The following is a 27,240-nucleotide window of genomic DNA, read 5'->3' as shown; positions in this document are numbered from 1 at the left end:
CAGTTCATTTGACTGACATCTCACCTCCTTTCAAAGTCAGTTTGGATATAATAATAATCCTTGCATTCGATATAGCGCTTTTCACGTCTTCTCGACGTCTCAAAGCGCCTCACAGAATATGCTGTAAAGTGAATTGACTATATTTATGGGCAAAACGCAGCAGCCAATTGCGCACAGCGGTGTCCCACAAACAGTCGTGGATTGAAAATGACCAATTTTTTTTGTTTTTGTTTTTGGAGGGATTATTATTAGGCGTGTGGAATAAGGAAACTTGCTCAAGGTTTCGCCCTGCCAGGTGTCTCGCTTGCAAGGCGAGTGCTCTAACCACTGATCTACAGGATTCCACCATCTTACTGTATTGCTATGAAATGTATGGTATTGTCATTTTCCTACCCCTAAATATTGAAAATGAAAGGAAGAGCTACCAATGGTCTGAGATTTAAGTATCTCTTTGGACCGAACCTTGTCCTTTTTCCATTGTTGTTGTTAAATCCGCTGTTAAAATGTCAGGCAGGAGGGAATGTGCATCGTCCCCTGCCCAACAGTTCACTTGCTTTGATCGAGTCTGTTGTATTGAGACAGGAATTGGATTATAACTTTTCAGTTTGGATGATTACGCTCGACCTTTTAAGAGCAGAAAAGGACAGGAGCTATCTTTCTACTCCCCTGGAGTGAAATGCTTTAGCAATTATTGAAAAACTAATTATGGAGCTTGTGGGATATGTGGTTAAAAAGCCATTTCTGTAATCGCAAGAGTAATTCCCATTTTTCAAGTGCCATTCATAATGCCATACCTGAGTTTTTATCAAAGACAAATTAACATGCAAGCTCAAACTCAACAGGTTTTACAAAAATAATAACCTCATGCATTTCCTACTTCAGTTGTAGTCGCAATTCAAAATATAAATTAAAATCTAGTGCATCGCAACACAATTAATCCAGGCATATGTAGAGAGGAACAATCATTTTATCTTCTCCATTGTTATTTAGGTCCCCAACATGCCCCCATGACTTTCAAAGGCACAAAGGCAACCTGTTCAGACCTTTGCTAATGCTCTTGAACAAGCATTAGGTGCATAAAACTAGCACAGGTAGATAATCACACCCATATTTTTCTTCACCTTTGCCAGCTCGCTTCTATTCAGGTAGATTTCAATAATGAAGAAAGAATCTGCAAGCAATTTATAACAATATACTTGACTTCTACTCAGATAGCACAGTCCTTTAAATAAGTTGTTTTGATTTTAATGATATTAACCAATTTAAGGAACCCAAACACTTCAAGGATGCATTAAAGCTGAAAAGCAACATACTGCAAATTTGGACTTGAAGATATAAAAATATATAAACTCAGATCAAAAGTATGGTTTACTGATGTGAGCTGTGGTCTACAACATATTTGGTAAAACTTCTCATTCACAAGCCTCAAAAATGTTAAGCAGAAAATTAATTGAACCAAAATCACTAAGACTCTTGCAAAGCAGTACAAACACATGGAAAGTAGCAGTAACTAGCAAGTCATCAGATTTACTATACCCGTGATAATGAATGGAAGTTTGTCCAAGCAATATGTGCTAAATGGGCTACATGCAAATTAGTTTCTCTGCTTGACAGTTCAGCAATGTTCTGAGGATGGTTGATTTATATTTGTAATAGTAAACCAATCACATTATTCTAAAAAATATTATGATTTATCAACAGGTAAGAACATTTTCAAAGTTAAATCAAAGAAAATGCAGTATACATTTACAGGCTATTGTCGAAGCTTCATTTTAGAGGCAAAAACTTTTAAAAGGAGCCTTATAATCAACCACAGCAGTAGAGACTTCAGAAATATTAGACACATATAACACTGCAAATCATTTTGCTGCAACATTCCCATTTATTTTCTGCACCTAGGACATTCCTTCACATGTAATAATTTAAGTTGCTGCTTTGCTTATTTAAAAGTCCATAGTCTATTTGTACAAACTCATGGTGGGACTCTGGTACATGCACATATAAGCATCGCATAACAGTCTTCGAGCAAAGCCATGAATACTTTTTGGATCCAATTCATGTAGATCTTCTGGTGACATTTTTAAGTACTTTCCTATCTCTGGACACTGAGACACTTGGGGTATGTTGAAGCCATTCTGCCCACCTAAGAAACCAAATGGAAAACAATTAAAGAATGACTTTGCTATAATTCTTTTTATGTGAGCCTTATTATGCACATCAGACTATGCAAAATTGAATACTGTTTACATATTAAGACATTTGGAAAAGCAATCCTCTTTCATGAAGTTTATAGGTTGTAGAGCTAGGGTTGTGGTATAGCGAGTATATAAATAGTATCGCAAGTAAAGGCATAAAAGTGGTATATCATAAAACGTTACAGTACCATCTCGATCTGCCATGCTGTCAAAGAACAACCATGCTGAGTCATCTGGGCCATATTTGACAAAAGCAACATAATGACTCGTCTCTATACAGAGCACTGCAAACAGTTTCATCTTCTGTCTAGGTACACAACATTGTCTCCAGGCATAGTCAGCCATCTGTTCTGGGAGACACACTTTTCTTTGCTTATGTCCTTGTCTCTTATGGTGGAGATGTACCTGAAATAAAATAGATCATCAGCATATTTTGCAATGGGTAACAAACACTGTTGTAAATGCCGAAATTGGGCTGATGTCACAATTACTGCACATGTACTTATGAAACATCCAGAGAATATAGTTAAAGTATTGCCTAGTCTTTTTGCTTGTTTTTAGTGATTTCCTGTCCACACCCTCTGGAACTACATCCTGGAATCCCTCCACCTCACCCCCTCCCTTGCCTCCTTCAAGGTCTATCTCAAGACCTTCCTCTTTGACCGTGTCTTTGGACACCTCCCACTCCCTCGATTCCAACCCCCAGCTTGGGTGCAAACACTTAAAAGTCCTGTTTTTTTTAAAAAACACAGTATACCAATATTGTCAATTTCACGCGTCAGATCACAGACGTCATTTCCTGTTTTGCGCAAAGGCAAAACAGAAAGTGACACTTGTATAGATCTCAAGTCCCAGAAGTTGGCCATTTTAGCACAAAAACTATCTGATGTGTAGGAAGTGAGCTGTGCATGTGCAGTGAATTGTACATGGTTCACACTGCAGCCATGTTATATTTTGTTGCACTGAATTTGCATTATAAAGAAGCATAACAGGCCATAAAACACACGGCTGTGGTGTTCCATATGGTAAATTTCTAATCTTGGTTCAGGATTCAGCTGAGGTTAGAGATTTTCAAGATTATGCAGAGATTAAGAAGGAAGGAAGAGTTACAATTATATTTGAAACCATCATCTGGAGGAGCATTACATTGTTGGAAAAATCCTTTGGATGACTCATTTAAATTTAGGTCTTTACTGCCTGTTTAACTGAGCATTAAATACAGATCACACTATTTGGAATAATGCAATCTCAAATTTAGATTTTCAAAATTCAGTAGATACTTACTTGCGTATTACAAGCTTTGCAGAACTGTTTGATTTTTCCAGCAGTTATATCTGTGTCATCATAACATTCTCTGCATTCAACGAAAGCCAGACCTCCACAAATACGACATTCTCTGGGTGCTAAAATATAATAAAATATTAGCGATATACTTCTAAATACCTTAATATTTTGGTGTAAGATTTAGTCATAAAATATTTCCAATGTTAGTTTGAATAAATTCTAATTCTGTGTTTAAAGTGAGCAAAACAGTAATCTATATTCATTTTGGTAAGAAATAACGATTTGACAATCAATGACAAGTTATTCTAGTCACATGCTCGAGTGATTTACCAATTTAGTAAATAATAATCCAAGTCTAGAATTGGAATTTATTTGGTTATTGATGTATATACTATCCAACAACAATTCTGTGGAAAAAAAACTATATTATAAAAAGATCAGAGATAATTATATGGCACTGTCCCCACTCCTTCAGAATTGTAATTTACTGAAACATTTTTCAATGGCAAAAGTGTGATATTGTAATACAGCATTGGTTATTGAATTACAAAAAAACTTACACAAGTTTATAAACAAGCTGTCAGTTTGAATTTTTTAAAATAGTATTTCTGTTTAGTATATAGTACTATTGTTACAATAGTATTTCAATAGTATTATTGGTCATTTGAATTACAGTGATGAACTGGCATTAATTTAGGAAAATATCTTTCTGGATAATATTCTTACTAAATTTGTTATACTGAACACTACCAAAATGCTCTTTAGAAAACTGGTAGTACAATATGTGCAGAATAAAATTCAGAACACAATAATACTCAGTGAACCCCAAAAAAGTGTAAGTTTCATTTAAGTTTAAAAGGTGTACAATAGTGAATAATAGACAACATCCACATTACTGAGGGTACTTCATAGAGGTGTAAAATATCTTAAAGTAAGACTGAGAAAGTAAACCCAGAATAAACTTTCAGATGAACGAAGGCAGCAGGACAAGAGGGCACATTATGTGATAAATCACAAGGTTCAAGGTTGTGAAAGACAATTTCAGGTCAGACATCCATAAGTATTTCTTTACATAGAGGGAAATTAACATCTGGAATAGATTACCAGAAAGGGTGGTTCAGGCCAGGACACTAAATTCTTATAAGAAACAGCTTGTTGCTAAAGGGAAGACAGTAGGGTGGGTATTCTGAAATAATAATAATAATCCTTGCATTTGAGGATGAGATCAAATGGGCCAAATGGCCTTCTTCACCCATACCTCTCTTGTAATGTTATGTGGACGCTATTAAAATGAGGTGGGAAACATGGATCCAGATTTAAAGAGAGATGAAAAACGGTAAAAATCTATAAAACCTTGTTTATATTCATCAATAACAATTTTGAACTTTACCAACTTTCCTCTTCCAAATTAATGTTCTGTTTTACGGCTGTTTGATGGAACTGTAATTAACTCTTCAAAGTTTTACTCCCTCCAGTGGCAAACAGCTTTACTACAACTAAAGATTTGGAAGTGAAGCTGATAATTTTATGGTCTTTTTTGCAGACAGATTTGTACAATTATCCAAACTAAATCTCAGTCCATGTCCGTGGGTAAAAATTTTAACAATAAAAAGTCTGAAATCATGAAATATTATAAAATATTATAAAATCATAAAATATTATAAAATAGGTATATAAAATATTAAATATCAGATCCTCCATTGGTGGATCCAAGTGGAATCAACGACCAGTGTATAACACCTATATATAAAACGGACCTAGGACATTCTCGATTTCTTAACAAACGTGAATAAAAAGATACCACAAATAACAAATGCCTAGTATGTTTTGTGGAGGAATATTATTAAAGAGATAAGTGCTGCCTCTCAGATAAGGGATGAGGTAACACATATAGGTGAGGTGTAATCTCTACATCTCCATAATGTTGGATAGAAATTGCCAAAGCAAATAAGAGTTAGTTAGCCTAATTTTGGTCTGGATTTCATTTTTCACTTAACTTGTGCTCCAAATACAGTACCATAGGATAATCCTATTAGCTACCCAAGCAATATGTGCGTCAGACTGGCTCAGTTGGCAGCACTCTCGCAAGGTTATGGGTTCAGGGCGTTAAAATAGAAGGACTACAGTTATTTTAAAAATCACTGAGATTGTGACTTGAAACTGACTACTCAGAAATCACATGGAATAAAATAATTTTCCCAATTTCTTAAAGTGTAATATTGGTCGCACATTAACCTACCCTGAACATGAGGAATAAAGAGGTCAAGAGACATCAAAATTGAATAAGGTCAAGATCCTCAAGGCTTCAAAATGCATCAGCCATAGGGGAATAACTAGGTAGTATTTTACAAATCAAGAGTTTGCTGATGCAATTGTGAAAGCCGGTATTAATAACTTTTCTGAAGCAAAGGCCAAATCCAGGCTTGTACAGGTTGGTTCAGAACAGATACGTGGATGTGAAACCTTTCCATGATGAAGGATTTGATTGGGCGCCCTTTGCTATGCTTGTCCAAGAACTTCCCAGAGCTAATTCTAGCTCTGCGTGATCTGGACTTCAACCACTGCTTCAGCTGAGACACTGCCGAGAAACAAAGAGGATTGAATACAATAGTTTTTTTTAAAAAAGTTCTATTGACTCAACTGTTCCTTCATTTTGGCTAGGATTGACATTTTGGAATCTGAACTCCGAACATCTTGGCTATTCCAATATGTAGTTAGTACAGCATTTTTTGGTTTGTTTAATTAAAACAATCATAATATATTTACGCTCTTTTAAGGGTTCCAAACATATGGAATACAATGTCATCAATCATGGTGAATGCAGAAGCTGTAGATTCTTTTGTGAAATAGACAAGTTCCTGAAGGAAAAGTGAAAAGATAAGGAATGGCTGATAGGTTATGAGAGATAGTTGAGTTAGGTTAGTCTCTTTCAAAAACATGTCCATAAAAGGCTAAAGCATGGTAAGGTGAATGAACACAACGACACTATAATTAGTTTTTTTACATAGTATATTTATAAGAACATGAAACGTGCTGAGTCACTTACTGTCTTCTAATAAATCTGTAATATCCAATTCCAAAGATGGAAAGATTTTATCAAACATCTTGAATTCTTTTCCAAATCGAGGCATCTGAACTATCAGACATGAAGGGGCCTTAAAGAAATAATATATGTGAATCAATGCTCAGAAGTCTTTGTTGTTCATATCTGTATTCAATTCAAAATAAGCAGTAGAGAAGAAATTTACGAGCTCAAAAGAATTTGGAAAGCTTTATACAGGTCATAACCATTACCTTTGAAATTTAAAAAAAAAACTTATTCATGATAGTGTAATACAGGGTGGTCCAACCTTTTGGCTGCTGAGGGCCGGACGCCTGATTTGAGAAAGGTCCGCAGGCCACAAAAGCAACATTGCTAGATAGGCAACAATACCTTTTTAAAATACTCCTACTCTCTCCCAGTCACTCCAAATCGCCCACTGCCTCTCCTGAGGCTGATTGCGGCAGCACGGAGAATGACGGAAGAGGGCGCAGCTGGGAGATTAAACAATGAAGTTCGTGGGCTGGATGAAATGTGACCCGTGGGCCGCCAGTTAGACCACCATGATGTAATACGTATGGTTATTAATGATCATAAATACAGCACCAGTTTGGCCAATTTCTCCTAATAACACTCTCCAGCACTTGAACTCAGTTATCATTTGTTGAATCTAAATATATTATTTTAGATTTGGTTTGTGTCTCTAGATTATATTACTTTCAATTGAAAAGTAAATGGAATTTATGCTGCAAAACAGCAGAAACAATAAGTAGTCTGATTTTGCATTCCAAAAGCATGGGTAAATATCAGATTTGGAATTGTGTATGTCATAAATTTCCCTATATGAGAGAATCAATGGAAAGTTGCGCTAATTTTTGACCTTCTATTCAGCATTTTAATGAATACCAAATAACAAATTTAAGATTCTAGAGTTACAAATGTTTCATATTGTCATTTCCAATGATGCTTGGTTTCCTACCTCAGCAAATTTAAGGTCACTGCTAATAAAAGACCATTCAAGCAGTTGTTGCATCGTTGGCACCCCAACATTTTCATTTTTGTCCATGAATATCTGGTAAAAGTAACAGTCTTGTACTTTTTGACCCGCTGACCTGTTACAAAAAAAAGTAGTTTTACAAATATTACGGTGCATTACATCATCTCTTCTTACACAACTGTCCACCAAATATTAATACACTGGAGAACCATTACGCTGCGTGACTGCTTGTTTGTATTCACTAGGTTTATCGGCGGATTTGCATGTCACAGCTACATTAATAAACCATTAATGTGATGCACAAATAATAATAATCCTTGCATTTGATATAGTGCCTTATTTTGTCAAGATATCTCAAAATGCTTCACAGGATCTACTATAAATACTGTGGGTGAAAAGTGGCAACCAGCTTTGTACAAAGCAATATCCCTCAAACAGCCATGGAATGGGTGACCACTTTTATTTAGGGGAGTGCTAGTCAGAACATTGGGAGAAACTTCCTTCTCTTTTCAATAAGTGTTATGCAATCTTTAATGTCCACCTGAACAGACAGACAGGACCTCAGTTTAATGCCTCATCCAAAAGATGGCACCTCTGACAATGCAACACACCCCAGCGCTGCATTGAGTGTCAACTTAGACTATATGATTCCAAGTCCCGATGTGGTGCATAAACCCACAACCTTCTGACTTAAGAGGCAAAAATGCTACCACTGAGCCAGGCTGACCAATGCTACATTAGTGATTACATATTGGTAGCTTTATACTCAGACAAACAATTCTGCACTAGTGTTCACCAACACTTGAGCTAATTAAGGTAGATCAAATTCCAACTAAGATGGAACTTTTCTTTGATGTTTGCCCAGTAAGAACAAACTACTTAAGACAAAAAAACTGGTGAAACAGTACAGCATAGAGCAACACCCAAGGGAGTTGTTGGCTATCACAATTTCTATATCAAACAAAGTGAACAGTTAAAAAAACATTTGTATAAATACATTAAAACATTTCAATATTCAGTTTTTACCTGATTTTCAACAAAGGTTCAACTTTTAATATGTGATGAAACAATATGTTGAGAAATTCCTCAGGGTCTGTAAAAAGGAACAAATAATGTGAAACACTAGATGCATGAAATTGAAATGAGCTCTGTGCCAATCAAAAGAAGCAGTATATCTGAATACCATTTCAAATAGCAGTTGCTAAATTTGTCAAAAAGTTTCTAATTCTATTAAAATTATGAACTAGCAAAATCGTCTTCGTATTTTGTTTCATTTTTACAACTTATGCTAAAATCTCCAAGTAAATCCCTGCCCTCCTCAATTTTCCTTTTATGGTCCATTCTATAGGAAACGCTTAAGAGTAGCAAGATGCAGTCTACATTCATTGGTCACTTTGTTCAGTAAAGCCCAATTTATGATCGTTTACGTTGAATAATTACAGCAGTTTGCTTTTTGGGGTTCTCAATCTTTTTATTACACTTAGCAATTGAGCTATGGCAATTAACAAAACTGTCAGGCTGGCTCAGTTGTTAACGCTCTCAACTCAGGAGTTAGAGGGTTGCAGGGTTTGAGCACATAATCTAGGAGAACACTCCAATGTAATGATGAGGAACACTATTTATCAAGTCGCCTTTGTTAAGCCCAATGTTATGCCCCATTATAGTATTCAAAACATTTATTTTGTTACAAATCCAGACACACCTTTTTCTTCTGAAGTAAATCCTGAAGCGGCCTCAACTTTTTCAAGAATTCTCCGCAGTTTCATTATTTTAGTTGCACACACATATCCATGACTAGATGAAAAAATAGGAAATGATTTTAGTAAATATTCTTTCATTTCAAGTACTTGAGAATGCCATGATTAATGCAAATATTTTGTTCATTGAAGAGAAAAACACTGAATATTGACTTTTATACCAGGAAGGCAGCACTGCAATTCATTGACATATTACTGGTACACTCAATAAGTTATGAAATTATGCAAATTTTATTTTTACAAAGTCTACAAACATTTACCTTTAGATAATTCAACATTTGGATTTTCTTAAAAAGATATGTTTTAAAACCTCATAGTTTCTGAAGTATAAAATGATTATATTGCTTTAAGCATTGATATCATGAATTGACGTCATTATATAAAATTCACTATACTATTCACAGTACTGCTTACTTTCGAAGGGGATTGACTATTTCGGTCCTCAACAGATCTTGCGTATCTTTATAAAATTCAACATCATCCTTTTCTTTAGGTCTGAGCAACACTGTGTCCAACACAGAACTAAATGAAAACATACTGTAAAGAAAATATTAACAAATTAGCAACACACAATATTTAGCACTATTAGATAATAGAAACTGAAATTGACATTAGTTGCTTCAGCCAACCTTTGAATACTTACCAGAACAAAGTTGAGTCTAAATAACAGGAATTATAATGTCCTTGATACCCCTTTTCTTCCCGACCATTATAGCCAGTCCTTCTTTTTCCATTTTGGGAGGTGTGTTTTCTTTCACTGTTTCACTTAGATAACCTCCAAATGCTGGAAAAAAATAATTCTTCAATCAACTTCTAATAGATGAAATTTCTCCTCTTTTAAGAGATAACTTTGAATGAAACCATACTATATTAAATATTGGAAATGTATATATGTAAATGTTCAGATGAGTCTGAAAAAAACTGTTAATATTAAATCTGTCAGACATGTATAGTCGAATAATTCTCAATTTAAACTTAATTTATTAAGATTATGCAAGATATTATTAAAAGGGTTAGGCAATAGCTGCCTGGAGACACTTCCATAGAAACATGGGCGTGGATAAAGCCATTTTAAAACAATAAGTTACTTTTAATGAAACTTATTTCAAATCATTACTACACTGTGCAGTTTTAAAATTATTCAATGATTCCAGTCAGTACATTTGCCCAGAAGCTCCCATGCATAGATCAATTAACAGCTGGTTTGATCTGTTCATACAGCTGTTAATAGTTGACTTGATCTGGCCAATACATCTTAAACAGTTGACAGATCACATGGACTGAAAATGTGAACTGGTTTTATCACATACATATAATGCAAATGCTTTACACAATCTGTAGAAAAGATTGACAATGTTCATATGTCTATTACAGGTGCACTTATCAGAAATGCTGGACAAACATCAACTCAATGCATATTTGCATAAAAGTCACCATACAGACAAAAGCCAAGTGCTACCAGATGAGTGAATGTTCATTAGGTAACAGAATCATCAAACAAAATGCAACAAACAGTGCCTGGAAATGCATCCAATACAATACTGGTACAATGTTTATATTGCTTATATCAGGCAGCATTAAGCAGTAGCAATTTTGGATAAACATTAATTGTAATTTCCTTCCAATTTCCTCCCTTTCTCTCCTGAAGGAGAGAACAGCATTCCAAAAATACAAGCAGCCATTCAGTACTTTTTTCATCTGCTTGCCTAAGCAGTAAATATTACCATTGACTGTAAGTCTCTTTGAGACGTTTCGATATTACAAGTGCCATAGCAAATGCAAGTATTATTATTTGAGTACACAGGCATCGCAGACAATTTTTTTCTCTACCTGGAACAGATTATGCAGTGCAGAGAATATAGGCACAGGTTGGCAAAAGAAAACGCTTGAGGCTTCCTGAGTTTGTGTTGCAGTACTGCTGGAGTTTAACCAGCTAAAACTGCATAGTTGGTATTGAGACCACTGTCTGGCAAGCTTCCCAAGATTTTGGTCCATGTCTGCTCCATGTCTCCCGCCCGACCCACCATCGCTAGCCGGGCTTTCAGCCTCTCTGCCTCCACACTCTGGAACTCCATCCCACGGTCCACTCGCCTCGCTTCCTCCCTTGCCTCCTTCAAAGCCAGTCTCAAGACCCTTCTCTTCGACCGTGCCTTTGGTCTCCCTCCCACCTCTCTACCTTCCCTCACCCCTTCACCACCCCTCTCCCATGCTCAGGCCCCGACACCTGACTATACAGCGCTTTGGGACCTCCTCCCAACGTGAAAGGCGCCTATAAATGTAATTTTGTTGTTGTTGTTGTTTTCCGACCTAGTTCCACCCTACTTGTTAGGGCTTTGTCCTGCAGGCTTAACAGAAACAAAGCGGGAAGAAACCCTGCCCCTCCAGGTCCTTCCAACGAGCCAACCTGCAAAATCTGTCATCAGCATATAAACACCTACCATGGGGGGAGTCGCTAGTTAACGATCAGAGGAGAATACTGACTCATTCTACTGTGCCTCATTGTTGAGCCATCTTAGATATTAGCCAACTCAGGACAAACCAGAGATTCAACCATCTGATCTTCTACATTTGTACGGTTCAGAACTATAGCATGAAGGGATTTTAACCTCAAATTTGTTAACATATTTCCAATCAGTTGTCAAATATTCAGAGAATTTTCAACAGTAAACTGAGAAAAAAGCATTTATTTACAATATAAGCTTGGGTTACACAATGTGAATAACTACTGTATATTTTAAATTATTTTGTTATGAAGTGTCTTCAAATGCTTTACTTTTCTCCAGAAAACTGTCCAGTTTTTAAAAATATCTTAGGCAGGGGTTATATTTATATATATATATACAGATGTTACTAATTGGATAGCCCTCTGTCATTAATTAATTAACCTTATCATAAAATTCCAATCAATTTATAGGACACAATCTTCAAAAAATCTCAATTAATGACTATAAATAGTCATCATATGAAATGGTAAAGCACAGCATGCCTCTCTGTCCCTCCACAACCGTCCTGCCCGAGCACTACAATAGCTAGTCTACACAAATTATTTTCCATGCTCTACATGCCTGAATCTTAGGCTATATTTCCCAACACAAAGTGGTGTTCAATAAATGCAAATAGAATTGTGATGTCTGTGCAATTCTTGGTCTCACTGCTTTGTTGAATAGCAGAACTTTGTGAATTCATTACCCTGAAGTCTATTTATGGAGTTTCTAACTATCAATAAAAAATATTTTGTAAACATACTGTTTACTTTTAATCAAAATGCTAAGAAATGCAGCATATGAGGCAGATTTCATCAATTTCCTTTCATGCTACATGGGGAAAAGGCAATTTTTTTCTAGTAATAATTTAAAGGACACATCACATACTTGTGAAAGTTAAAACGAAGTTATCCAAAGCATACACTCTAGCTAGCAGAAGCAACCTAAAGCCAAGCAACTTAAATGACCGAGCAATATATCATTGCAACCAATTTTCTTAAATCCTATTTGGGAATGGCAAGCTATGAATCAACACACTAGCACAGTGAAAAGGCAGAATTATATGCAAATAATTACCAATAGAATTGCATCTTTCAATCTGATTTGGGTGATGAGGCAAAGATGTAAATCTCGAATCGGGCCGGCAGCTTTTAAGTTTTACAAACAAAGCCTTCTTTGATGCACATGTGAAGTAGCGCAATCCCTTGAAGGTACCATCTGTACAGCCTACACTTTCTTCTTCCTAAATGAAAAACAAAAATCTATAGCTTCTGTTTCAAAGCAAAAAAAACTCTACCTTCTGTCCACCATGAAGAGTCGTTTAACAATAGTTGAAAATGATCTCTCATTTACAACGGATTTCTTATTCATCTTATAAAAATATCAATAATCACTTCAATCTCAGCGACTACCAATTTCTCAGATAAATTTGAGTTTGGTAGTTTAAAATAAAAAGAGGGAAGATTACTCACCTGTGAGGGAGATACATTGTGGAAACCGGGAAAATTCAATGGATGCCTACCCTATGAAGAATGCTGTGGCATTAATCATATCAGCGTGCACCACAAATGATTGTCAAAGAGCCATCTTCACTTCTTAGGATTCCATCTAAATGTGAACATTGAGCTACATGCACAGGTTTGGAAAAATATCCTCAACCTAATCAACAAGCAAAAAACTGGAGAACAAGACAAGGATACTTAAGGCTTCTGTACCAGGTTTCATATCCCAACTTCACAAATTGTGTAAGCCAGTAAAGTCTTGGGTCCCAGTTGTTCTATACAATACATGAATTTGCTTCAGATATGACCATTGACCTAAATGCACAATCCATGTAAACATACTGTACACAGTTGAACATGATTACACGAAGCCTGTAGTTTACTTGAATTTTTTAAAAAAATATTTTCTGAAGTGAGATAACTTTTTGTTTTGTCTGGATTCTGTTCTACTTTTTTATATAAAAAAGGAAACGGTGGAAGAAACGTACCCAAAATTCAAGGATCAAAAAGCTAAGTGCACATAAGCTGTTGATGCACACTTCCATAACAGACAATGTGGATGAGAACATTTCAATCTTAAAAAGCAAAAACAACTCGTATTTATATAATGTCCTTCACACGGGGTACTGCCTCAGGGCATAAAACAATGGCATAGTTTGATGCCAAACCAAATAAGAAGCTACAAAAAAAATGAGGAACAACAGGAGTCACTGAAATTAAAAGATGACTGACTTACCAAAAATGGAATGATTAGATTGCATTCATTCAGAGCAGACACTTCAAACAACTATACCAGTGTATTGTCTCTTAAAGAAGTGGAAGAACTATTCTATGCACTTTGGGTTTGCTGATAGATTAAAGCATGGGTAGATTAAAGATTAAAGCCAATTACGGGGGCAAACGGAAGGAGATTAAGCTAAATAACAGCAACAATGCACAATGTTTGCTAACTCCATTGGCAAGGGTTAAGGCTAAAAGTAGTTTCAATTACTTCATTTTTAAATGTAGAGATATTGCCTCAGCATAGCAAGCACTAAATTAAGATCTCACAATGAAACCAATTAAAGTTCAGCGCTTGTTTTGACTAGCAGTTTTCATAGAAACCAGAAGCTGAAAAGTAGGATGTGATCACAACCCCTTTCAAAGGCAACTAAACAGCAAAATATATGTGCTCATACATCCCAATGAATCTGGGTTTGAGTCCTTTGATTATCAAATAGTGAATAACCTGGACCTCATTATGAGACTGAGGATCAAAAAAGCACAAAATCTCCACTTCACCTGTAGTATGCATATTAACAAAAATCTGAATCTAATTTCAGTCATTTGCCCCATTTTATAGCCAGGCATTCAACTTCGTTTAGTTCTGGAAACCAGCCCTAAGAATTGTATATGTGCCCGATTCATTTTGTCCAGTATCAAAGTATGAAAACAAGACATTCAAAGAACCTTACATTCTATGACTGGGTGTTGCAATACAGATACAACCTAACTTGATCTGTATTGCAACATCCACTCCGACTAAGAGTGGAAAACAGATGGATGAAAAATGTATGTTCCCCCATCAAGAAAGGGAGGTAAGTCTAGAATGAAGATGAAACTTCTTAACAAAGCAGTAATAATAGCTTTCTGGGCAGAAAGAGAACATGTCTACCTGCAAGGTCCCTATCAATATAAGAACATAAGAATTTTTTTTCGGCGAAAGAAGACCAAGGTCCATCTAGTTCGCTTTCCCCCATCCTGGCAGTCGCTTGGCACATCGTGTGTTAAGCATTAAGGACCTATAACATCCTAGATTGAAAACAATAGGGCTACTCTTTGCTTGGAAAGTATAATTGGGTTCAAAAGGCAACAAGATGAGTTGTGGAGGAATACGATTCAGGGATATGCTGAAATGGTAGATGGAATTGAGGGATATAAAGAGAATTGGACTTTCTGTGGTCCTGAAAGTGCTGTGTTGGCTTCCCCCACCAATACAGGTCTATTCCACAGCTAGAATCCTGACAACAGGGTTTTGAACTATGGTGTGTACTAAATCAATAGTTTACCCTTCCGAGTTGATGTAGAATCTCTTAAAAGGAATCTTTCCTCTGCTTTATTAAATAAAGAGACAGACAATCGAATATTTTTTTTCTAGTAAGATGAGCTACTTTCCCATAGCATAGAAAATAAACTGAGGAGGTATTTTTACATTCAGGTTTGCATCCATACTACTTACAAGTTCAAGTCCAGCTAGTTGTTCATTAACTCCCAGAGGATGGCCAATCCACCGAATTACTCCATAAAGAGGAGGATTTTCATTCACCTCAACCAATGATCCTACTTCCAAGCTATGCTGTTCCTTTGCTGGTGTTCCAGTCACTTCAATGTCCTGATTCTCACCGATATTCAAATCCATCATTGACTGCACGGACGAGGAAAGACCTTGGCCAATGCTTCCATCAGGGCCAAACTTTTTAGTAAGGCTGAAGGGCAACGAATGACATCTATTTTCATTTGAAAGGGAAGGTTGAAGTGATGATCTTGTGGGTGGTGACTGACTGAATTTGGAGTGTGTATCTGTGAGTGATTTTGCAGAGTCTTCACTTCCTGCAAATATGAAAAGTTTCATTTTGACAATATTAAAGGCAACTGTTTAAGTCACAGCATTCATGCTCATTTCTCTTTGAAGATTTTCTTTTAGTCTAAATTAGTACCCCACAGCATTACAAAATACAGCATTAGAATTATGAATCAGCTAAAAGCCAAGAATATGCAATAATTTTGTTTTAAGCCAGCTAACCATGCTTTGTTTCTCTATCTATCAGGAGAAATTTAGTGTTGTGCCAAAACAGCCATATATGTAACAATAAATTTCTCTGTAATCAACTGCAGATCAATGTAAAAACATAGTTCAAACTAAAAATTGCTACTAGCAAAAAATGACCAAATTCAGAAAAATCCCTCCAGTGTTGTTGTACATTAATTGACACACTGTTCTGACGAAGGTTCATGGACCCGAAATGTTGACTCACTTTCCTTTCTCCATAGATGCTGCCTGACCTGCTCAGTGTTGCCAGTAACTTCTGTTATTTGTGACACAAAGGGCTATCTGGCTTGTACATAAAAGGCTAATTTAAATAGTTAATCTTTATTGAGAGAATTTTAGGTTCAAAAAGTCTAGATGAGGTTTTAGTGATGTAGTATCTGAACCTTCTAAAATAAAAGTTCTTGGGATGCCGACTGAATCTATTTAAGAGCAATGGTATCTATAACCTAGGTTTTAAAATATTGCTGGAAAATGTATTACCAAGCAAAATTATGCAGTCTGGACATTAAGGAATTAAGATGCTATTTATTCAGTGGTTAATGAAATGTTCTGTAACTTCCGACCCCAAAAGTAATCATGTCACTGAATTTGGCTACAAATTGCAAAAGAATTTGATATTTTCCAGTGTGACTGAAATCATTATTAATTAAGTTAATTTCAAGTTTATACCTAGCCCTTAGTAGGTGGAATCACTACAATCACTAGGTTACAGAGCTGGTTCGATCAAAGATGTGGAATACAGTATCAATTTCAACTGATACAGAATCAAAACTCTTCAACATACTCAACAAGTTCAACAAGTTCGAGAAATAATATTCTGAATAATTGATCAACTGAGTGACAAATAATTCTTACACAAACTGACAAATGATATATAAATATATTTATAATTGCGTGACAAATAATTAAGTTAGGTCTTTAAAACATCTTAAAAGTAACAGCTGCAAACACCTTTACTCACCTGAACAACCTTTAATTTTACTAAATGTTAAAGTGAACCAAGAGTTGAAATCCAATCATGAAAATATCCCACTTACTAAACAATATAAGAATGACTCAATTGGATTTTAGTACCTCTATAGAACAGGATTTATAATATGATATTCAATCGATGTAAATGTCACAAAATCAAGATAGTTTTACAAATTCCACACAATGTTACACTGGAGGTCAAACTGACTAATTTCATCTTGGATCAAATAAACATTGATACCATCTCCATTGTGTAAGTGATATCGAACCATCTCTTGTAACAGGATTCCTTAAGATCTGTTCTTATTGAAATTTATAAGACAAGCTGAGCATTAATTTTGTAATAGCTGAGTAAAATAGTGTTCGGTAATGTGAGTAACCGCAGTGAATCATTCCAAATAATGAATACAAGTTTCCACTGCAATCAAATTAGTAAGCTTTGTTAAAACCATACCGTGACCTTCCAAAATTCAATCTGAAGATGTTCTTTTCTTAAATACTACTGTGCATCGTGTCTACTAAATATGTAAAAGTAAAAGCAATAAAATTAATTTATAGAGATGTTCACTAGTGTACTGAAGATGAATACGTGATCCAGCAGTAAAAGTTCATTTGATGGAAAGGGCGGTTTAAACAAAATTTCACCACTATTGAAATGTTTACTTTATATAACATTTACTGTTTTCCGTTCAATTGGTAATTGTCTGCAACAGAATTCTTTTACAAATATGCATTTATTTAATATATATATTATTTATATATATAAAAATATATTGTTCCCTCCACTCAGCTGGCTCTGGCCTGTTCCACATCCCCCGACCCACCTGCCCCACCATTGGTGGGAGAGCCTTCAGCCACTTGTCCCCAACCTCTGGAATTCCATCCCCCAGTCATTCCGCCTCGCCCCCTCCTTAGCCTCCTTCAAGTCCTGCCTCAAGACCCTCCTCTTCGACCATGCCATCGCCACCCCGCTTCCCTTCCCCTCCCTTCTCGCTCCCTGACCCCAGCTCGGGTCTGAAATGCTGTACTCTGTCCAGCGCCTTGGGACGTCCTCCCGAAAGTGCGCTATACAAATGTAATCTTATCGTTGGTTATTTACAAAATAGGGTTCATTAAAAGATACTTTGAGTATTCAAATTTCCTAGCAGGTTTACAAAATGGAATCCATTTGTTGTTTATTGAATTTCTGCAAGAGCAACTATGAATGCATTAGAATGCTTAACATTACACAAACAAATAAATAAAAGGGAAACTCTGTAGCTAGTGAAACTGCTTATATCTAAGTAAGGGATGTTGGGGCATGCAGGGTTTCAGTAGAACTTGCTTAAATCCAACTTATTTGAAAACGTTTCTAGAAAAATTCCATCATTAAAACTATTGAGAAACCAATTTTATTTTACTGCTCTATTTTGAGATCTTAAGGCTATGAAGCACTTGGTACTGAGACAAATAATACAAGAAATGTAATTAAGCACAAGTTGCTAGGAGAGAGCTTGAAATTTGTCATTACTTTATGTAATAATCCTATTACATCAAAAATCCATTGACTATAATCATGAATGCAATGCTCAGAAAAAGTTAATTTTATATTTTAAATTCATATTGTTGATATGAAGGAATTTGCAGTGGTAACAAAGTTAACCAATCTGCTGGTCAGCTAATCAGAACATTATATTTTACTTAACCATGCGTTAACATTTAATCCGTGTTTATCTTTGATGAAATTTGCTGATATGCACAATACACCATTTCCCTTTCAAAGCACAGTACTTGTTCCATCCAGTTATTCAAAATATTGTGATTTTCAAATGATGGTAACTTCATGACAAATCAGGCAAATGTAATGATTCAAAAATGCAATTGGCTAGGAGGTTGTCATTTAAATTATGCAATAAACTACAATAGCGCCAAAAAATTGTAGCTGTGTAGGAATCAGTTAGCAGCATGCTTTTTTACCGCAAAAGCTTGAAGAAAGATGTAAGCTCATAATTCAAAAGTCAGAAATAATGATTGTCAACGACACAGCTACTGCCATTTTGAATACAGAAACAATAATATGCACATGGGAAGCCTGCACCATTGGTACAGGTTGCAGTTTGAGTCACAAAATGTGACAGCTGCGATGCAATCAACTACATTTATTTCAGAAAGGATTTAGTTTAACAAGAAATCTAGCTGAATGACCAAGGGCTATTGTGCAGGACATCACTAAGATTGAAAAGAATGTTTTGGAGGCAAACGATGAGCGAAAGATGACCTGCCAGAAAACAGGTCCTTGTTTAGGCTTGTGTTAAAAGCTTCAGAAAAGCCTTCTCTAATGGAAGAAATTTTTGGTCTGACAGATTTGGGTTTCTCAAGTTTTTGCTACCAATAATTTTCTCCGCGTCTACTGAACTTCTGTTTTCTTTCCAATAGGACAGGTGCCAGCTGCCCTTATGATTCCTTAAATTCCTTACGATGATTATTGGCAGGCTATATAATAATAGAGTAATTGCAGAAAGCATTGTTCTGACTTTCACCTAACATAGATTACTATTATAATATGTATTCGCCAAACAGGTTTCTCCTCCCTAGCCCCAAGCCAATTATAGGATTCTTACTGAGATTAGCTATCTCTAACAAACTGTTGGATCAGAAGAGATTACGACCACGGATATCAATACACGATGACTAAGAATGGTAAACAGAGTATGGATATGTGAGGGAAATAAAGGTAAACTGTCTTTTATTGCCAAAGGCATGGAGTTGATCAAGGTTTGACAAAAATAGCAGGGACATAACTTAATGTCAGTCACGGTGGTAGAATGGAATAATTTGAGAAGATTCTTTACCTAGATCCTTAAAATTGGCATTAATGGAGAAAATTGAGCCAAAAATATCAGGTTTTTCTGGAACATTGGCAAAATAACTATGACAGGAGTGGCAGAAAGCGAAATTCACAGAAATTTCAAAAGACAGCTTTACGTATTTTGGATTGATTACCTTCATCAATGTACCATGTGCTTTTTGATTTTGTTTGCGGATCATTAGATGTGGTATGAAATGTGAAATGAAATTCAGATCTGCTCCTATTATGACCTGGCGATTTTCCAGACTGTGAAGCCAGTTCTGTAGATAACAAAGTGCAATTGTAATAAAGATAGTAGGAATGCTTTAAGGCAAATCCTATGTTAATACCAAACTCAACATTTATATTTAAGTAGAGATTTTGAAATAAGCCGATATTCAAGTTGCCCATCATCACATCTATAATTATATCATATGACGGTTTATACCTCCATCATTGTTTGAAAGAAGATCTCAGAGAGATTCTATAGTTTCTGCAAGGAACTGTGCTTATATTCAACTTGAATGCTATTCTACAATTTGATCACACTCTAGAAACATATATTCGATCCCAAGAATCTTTCATACATAGATTTCCATTCAATGGCATAAAATGTGAGGCCAAGAAAACAGTACCTTTGCTCTTTGATTTGTACAAATTTGATGCAATCCTTTCACCAATACCTCCTGATGATCCAATGCCTGGTTTCTGATGTTGTGCTTGTGTCCCTGGAGTCGTCTCTGAAATGTTTTCAGAAAATATTAATTAGCACAATACTACAGTAGGCTAAGGGGTAAAGAGAAAGGAAGGCTGTAGGACTGATATGTTATCCTTAATAAAATTAAACCAATCACACCACGTAGTGGAGGTCACTCTCACCCAAACCTCTCAGGAGACTCGGTACTGTGCACCATAATGCATGTATACCCTATTTTATCTCCTCTCCTGACCTATCCCAAATTACCCTTCTGATGTGGAGGAAATCATTACAGAAGAAATGTTCCTCCCATGCTCTAGAGGAAGGAGATTGAATGTTGTCCACTAAATTCTGATTCTCTCACAACCCCGAGGAATGAGACCACACAGTTTGTCCTGTTGCAAGGGTCCTCATTGCCTGACACTCACATCCCAATACTCAGTCAGCCATGCCCTGTGATCCCACAAACTAAGAACATAATACAGATCTGTAACAGATATGTTTCTCTAATTAATATTAAAGAAATATTCACTAACGCATGAAGATGAGCTCTGTGAACTAAGGCAGAATAAGTGAACATTATAGATTATTTTTCAAACATTCAATTCGAGACCTCAGCCAGCAGTCAGATAATGAGACGTTTTAATATATTTTCCTCTTCATAAACAATTCCTTCTCTGTGATTTCAGTTCAATTTGCGACATCCACTGGCATAATTGTTAAAGATTGTTCTGACTTATAACCAAGACTCTCTGACATCACAAAGCTGTGTAACTGATGCATAATTAAGTCTACGTTTACTGTTTACCAATTGTGACACACCAGAAAGTTTATCGATCAAATAATCTACATTTCATTGTTGAAAAGTAATGTCATATGCATTACAAGCAGCTTCACAGGTATACGTCAGGCTAATTATTTGTGATATCTTTGTGGTATTATTTTGATAATTCCGTCAATTTTGAACAATTTAGCCCATTACATTTATATTCACACTTATTATAAATTCTAACATATTTTAATGTCAGTGAACAAAAGATTTTCTGAATTTTTTCCAACTTCTAAATACTTTACATTGTACTATCAGGTACTGTTTTTTTTCCTTGGGGATGGTGGGCTCAGGAATCATTGGTTAATTCAAAGGATTTGCCTAGATTTTAAATAAAAAAGAGACAGTTTCAAGACACTTGTGACCCTTCCCAGTCAGTGACTTACTGCAGTAATCCAGCTGAACCCATCCTTAACAATCAAGGATATAATTTATAAAGGCATGAATTTTGAAAAGATCTAACTTTCTAATGTCCCTGTAGGCAATTTTATATCAAGGCAAAAAGAGCACATTTCAGAAAATATTCTAATGAAGCAAAAATACTTTTAATCTTCCAAAAAAAATGTGTGGAAAGTGTACCTAGCATTACATCCTTTATCTTCAAAAGGAGAATTCTTTCGTCTGGAGGAACGTTACACAATACCTTTCCATCGTATATACCATCCCAATCTCCAAGTTGATTATCCTGCAAGTGCAAGCAACAAATGCTTATTCCAACATTATAAATTAGTAATTGTTACTATTCTGGGGTCAAAGCAATGCTGTACTGGTACATTTTAAACATTTAAATTAAAAAACATAAGAAAGCATAAAACAAGAAAAAGTACTGTTGTATGGAAATATCATGACTTTAAACCCTTTAGTTGTGATCTATATTGTCTGATTATCTGAATAGCGAGTATGTGGGAAGTGGCTGGAAACTAACTGATTGTAATCTAGCCAGGAGCTGAAATGCAACACTTGATTCAACAATTTACTCAGGATTCTTCTGCAAACTCAGTTATAATTGTGTACGTTCATATAGTTTGTTGCACTGTTCAGTCTGCACCACTTGCAAGGTAATTAATTTCTTTTAGTGAATATATTTTCTCACCATATCAACACCAACAAAATAGCCATGGGTTTCCTTTCCAGGCAACAGACCACAGAATACAACCGTGCCAAACTCTATTTTGTTTCTGATGTACGTAGACACCCTCGAGTTCACTTCGATAGGTTTTCCATTAAAATCCAAAATGTCAGCATTATTAGATTCAAGTACACCATCCTCTTCATCATCTTCTTCAACAATTTCCAACTTGTCAAAAGCAACAAAGATTCCGCAATCTTCATCACAGTTGAAGAGATGTTTGCCTTGGTAGCAACCATCTGTATAACCCCGCCCCCAACCTTCGTCCTATAAAAAAAGATCATTTATTTTACAAATAAATTCAAGCAGACAAGAATTTGAGTACACAAAAAAATCACAAAATAAACAAAATGTTAAACAAAAGTACCAGACACTTTTTCAAACACCATCTGAACTCCAATCAAATACTCCAATATGAAAGGTACTCACTCAGAGAGGGGTTTGAAGACAATGATAAAGTTATAAAAGATGATCCACTGAGATACTTGCAGTCAGTGGAACTTGGTGAGGATGAGGATATTAGTTGTGGCAACACATGTACAGGAGAGAACTACAGTATACGTGTTGTAAAGATCAGTCTGAACTTCTAAGAGTAGAATTAGAGAGGTTGGCGAAGAGAGCGTTGGAAAGTTCAATCTTCAATGTGGTAATGATATGAATAAAGCTTTCAACAGTAGTAGAGGTGAGAAACTGATGTAATCAAGCAATATTCTGGAGTTGGAAAAGATCAGTATAGTTCATGGGTCAGAAAAGATTTGAGGCCCCTGGACCATTATAGCAACTGGCTTAAAATGACAGAAAATCATGTTTTGAAAATGTTGCTGTTAAGTATAATGCATAGGCCAAATTAATATTGTTTGTATTCAGATACAAAATAATTTGGCACAAGTATTTACCAGAACATAATCTTGGATATAACCACAATATGCCTTTTTTTCACCACATGTTTATACTATGTTTAATTGTAATTTTATCAAATAATCTTCCAGCGGCCACAATGTCAGGTTATATACGTCTAAGCTTTTAATTTTTAAAAATCTTTACATCACTACCAATCAATTTCCATGACCACTCTGATGACGAACGCCAGCTAAAGGTTACTTAGTTTTCAAAATACTTGCATCCGACTGACATTATGCCCCACAATGACACGCTGTATGATATTTAATGAGGTTATTTTTAACCATTTCTAGGCATTAATTCTGTATTTTTCTCCAAATCAATATATTTATAAATGTTCAATGTCACTGGATAAAAAGCCGTGAGGCAGGGTTTTGATGACCATGGTCAGGTACACTCAATGGCACTGTACAAAGGGGAAGAAATGTTTTTTCAAAGTGAGATATACAGTGATGTTAAACTTGCAAAAGGAAATGAGGGAGCTAATGCAAGATTATATAAATCTTATACAATTATAGCTGTTAGTCGATTGGCAGATTGCTTTTCCGGGGTTAATAATCCCTTACAATATATTATAATAATAATTTGGTCACTCAATCCACAACTGTTTGTGGGACACTGCTGTGCCAATTTGATGCCGTGTTTTGACCACAAAATACAGTCAATTCACTTTACACTAAATTCTGTGAAGTGCTTTGAGACATCTCGAAGACACTATATCAAATGCAAGGATTATGATTATATTCTTATATAGACAAAGGCTAGAAATGTTGTCTAATTTCCAGCTTTTTATTAGCAATATATTTTCTTTTATAGTCATTTGTAATGATAGCAGGAACAATGTGAACACTTACCAACAATTCAACTCCAAAACATAATCCAGACAGCGGGTTGCTTTGCAATAACGGTCCCTTAAATCGCACAATGCCAGGTGTTTTTTCTTCACCAGTCCTCAGCTGAACTTTCACTTTTGTGCCACAATCAATCCAGAGTGCTTTCTGTAGTTTTGCTTTGTCTTTAGACAGCATATATCTCTCATCGGGGTTTGGAATGGCTAATAGCAGCTCAGCTATATTTTCATCAATTTCCTGAATATCCTTTTCTTCAACAGACATGATAGGGTATGGTTGTTCTAAGCACTGCACTGACACAAACCTTTTACTCTTACTGGTGCCATAGATATTTGACATATGATGGCCTCGCTCATTGTTTAACATTAATATTCTGCCTTTTGGCAACTTTGCAGACTTCTGAGTCACTCTGTCATTTATACTACAATCTTGAACAACCAAGTAATATTTGTGTTCTTCTCGAAGCGATACATTGGACTTCTCATTGCTCCTTAAAGTGGAACTCATGATGATACAAAAATTCACCGTCTGGGTCAATTGTGCTTAAAATATAACTTGTAACTAAAATGATAAAGAGCCATGAAACATGCTCACTTTGCTTTTTGCTGTATATTAAAACAGATTCTGCTGCAGAATGGTTGAACGAAGTGCATCAATCACACATTCATCTAGAAAAAGAGAGAAAGTATTTCAATAGATTTGCTCAAGAACAACTATTTTAATCAACCAGTCATATTGACTAATTTCTGCATAATGCACAATATATGAATTAGCATTTACAACTCGTAAAGTAAGAAACATATCTACTTTTACAATGCAACAGAGAACCTGTCACAGTCAAGTTTCCTGATTAGTTGGTAAATTGCATTGCTTCCAAGAATACAAACTTGTATAGAAAAAGGGAAATGTATCTTGTCAATCAATAATTAAGGTGCACTCAATTTGTTATAGTGTAAAATTGTGCAGAAGTTTTAACATTACCACTGCAGCAAAATATACATATCTGATCATACATTATTTGAAATCAACCCCATCAATGTAATCTTATTATCTTTACCCCTCTACTGCCTCAAATGGGCATAGATTATCAGATCTGAAAGAGCAACAGTCAGAGAAACTATTGCAAACACTTCGTGGTTTGTCTCTTTGTCAAAGTTATACTTTTATTAAGATACAGAAATAGGTCAATACGCAAAACCAGGGGGTAACGTCTCAGGTTTACACAATCTGAGAAATGTTAAAAGAGTTGGGACAAAACGTAGGGGTTGAGATCAGACAGGTAAAAGAGCTGTCATTAACTAGTAAACAGTGACAGCCCCGAGCAATGACAGTATACCCGCAGCTGTGAGAAATCAGTGTGAGAGGAGAGGAGCGAGAGAGAGAGAGTGGTGGTTTGTATCTGAAAAGGGAAAGGAGGGCGAGGTGATGGGGGGGAGAAAGGAGAAGTGGGGCCCAGGGCAGTAACTATAGTAACCAGAGCCTGCGCTGCACCCCGAGCCCCAGCGGTACCCCACGAACCCCGACTGACACTTGGAAAGTCAAACGTCTGGGGATTAAAACACGTATTTACTTCTTTCTCTCTCTATATATATATATATAAATAGTTCTCTTTCTATATATATATTTCTCTCTCTATATATATATATTTCTCTCTCTTCTCTCTCTATATATATATATCTTCTCTCTCTATATATATTTCTCTCTTCTCTCTATATATATATTTTTTATATATATTTCTCTCTTCTCTCTCTATATATATATATCTTTTCTCTCTATATATATTTCTCTCCTCTCTATATATATTTCTCTCTTCTCTCTCTCTATATCTATATTTCTCTCTCTCCTCTCTCTTTCTCTCTCTCTCTCTATATATATATTTCTCTCTTCTCTCTCTGTCTCTCCTAATATTTTTTCCTTCTCCCTCTCTTACAGCACAGGATGCACTTACAGCCTGGCCTCCTAGGACGGCAGACATGTTCCTCCGGTGAACCTCCCGCGAGAAGCTGGTGTGTGTGGGGGGGGGGTGTCGGGTCGAGAGGGAGGGGGGTGGGGGGGGGTTAGTTCCTACCACTGAGGGTCGCCGACGTTACTAATGGTGGTGGGGGGGGAGGGGAGCGAAGAGCCAACTCTTCCGCGGAGGAAAGAAAGCTCCAGAAAGTTCAGCCCTCGGCGAACGGCCGCGGCCTCGAGTGTGACACGAAGCCCGGCCAGAGAGCCCGCCTCCACCCCCTCCCCGGATTGGCAGGCGCTCCGGACCTGCCAACAATGGGAGCATGTGAGTGGCGAACGGTGCTGCCAATCACAAGCGAGTGTGGGCGGGGCCGTCCCTCCCCCCGCCCCCGCACTGCCCGAGCGGTGGGCGTGGTTATCTCACAGAGTGACAGGAGGCGATGTGGACGGTCATTTGTTGTTGCAATGTTATTTCTGGATCTGTTTAAATTCCCCTTTCGCTCATCGACACGTAAAGGCAGTAATCAGCCTTGCCTTTGAGGCGACTCGTAATCACGTCACCGAGACGCCCCGAAGCGCTTCTCAGGATCTGCGTGTTAAAGTGTCGGGGACCGTGTGTTTTGTGGGCGAGCGTGACGGCCCATTTGCACCCGGCAATGTCCGTATGGCGACTGACCGATTTCATTTCGGGGCAATTGTTGGCCAGGGCTCTGGGAGAAACTCCTTCCTATTCTCACGTAGTGCCACGGGATCTCCATCTGAACAGGATCATAGAACCTCATGTTTTATCTGAAAGACCTGATGCCGCACACACTCTGCACTGCATTGGAGTGTTCGCCTGGAGACTATCAGTTCGAAATCACAATGTTGGGCTTGAATACAGTGTTTGAGGAAACCCACCCCCCAACCCCACCAGATCTGAACCAAAGTGTGTCCACAGGAAAATGGGCACTCAGTCCAACCAGTGGGGACTTCCCACCGTTGTGTAATGAGGAAGTATGCAGTTGAACAGTGCTAA

At 36.6% G+C, this 27,240-nt stretch overlaps 1 protein-coding gene across 1 annotated transcript; it reads right to left on the bottom strand.

The window, feature by feature from the left end:
- Positions 1–295: 295 nt before the first annotated feature.
- On the bottom strand, positions 296–26,284 carry cylda (cylindromatosis (turban tumor syndrome), a). The gene is given in 18 exon segments (XM_007889445.2): positions 296–2,143; positions 2,384–2,600; positions 3,480–3,598; positions 6,526–6,634; positions 7,499–7,631; positions 8,543–8,609; positions 9,219–9,310; positions 9,688–9,810; positions 9,917–9,962; positions 9,965–10,057; positions 12,834–12,999; positions 15,477–15,847; positions 20,022–20,147; positions 20,502–20,606; positions 21,972–22,077; positions 22,486–22,788; positions 24,276–24,940; positions 26,221–26,284. Coding segments are annotated over 17 exon segments (2,865 nt in total). The 5' UTR covers positions 24,780–24,940; positions 26,221–26,284; the 3' UTR covers positions 296–1,958.
- Positions 26,285–27,240: the final 956 nt, after the last annotated feature.

This window comes from Callorhinchus milii, unplaced genomic scaffold (assembly GCF_018977255.1).
Source record: "Callorhinchus milii isolate IMCB2004 unplaced genomic scaffold, IMCB_Cmil_1.0 Scaffold14, whole genome shotgun sequence".
Taxonomy (NCBI): domain Eukaryota; kingdom Metazoa; phylum Chordata; class Chondrichthyes; order Chimaeriformes; family Callorhinchidae; genus Callorhinchus; species Callorhinchus milii.
Note: the sequence above shows the minus strand (reverse complement) of the source record. Positions and strands in the feature narration are given on the sequence as shown.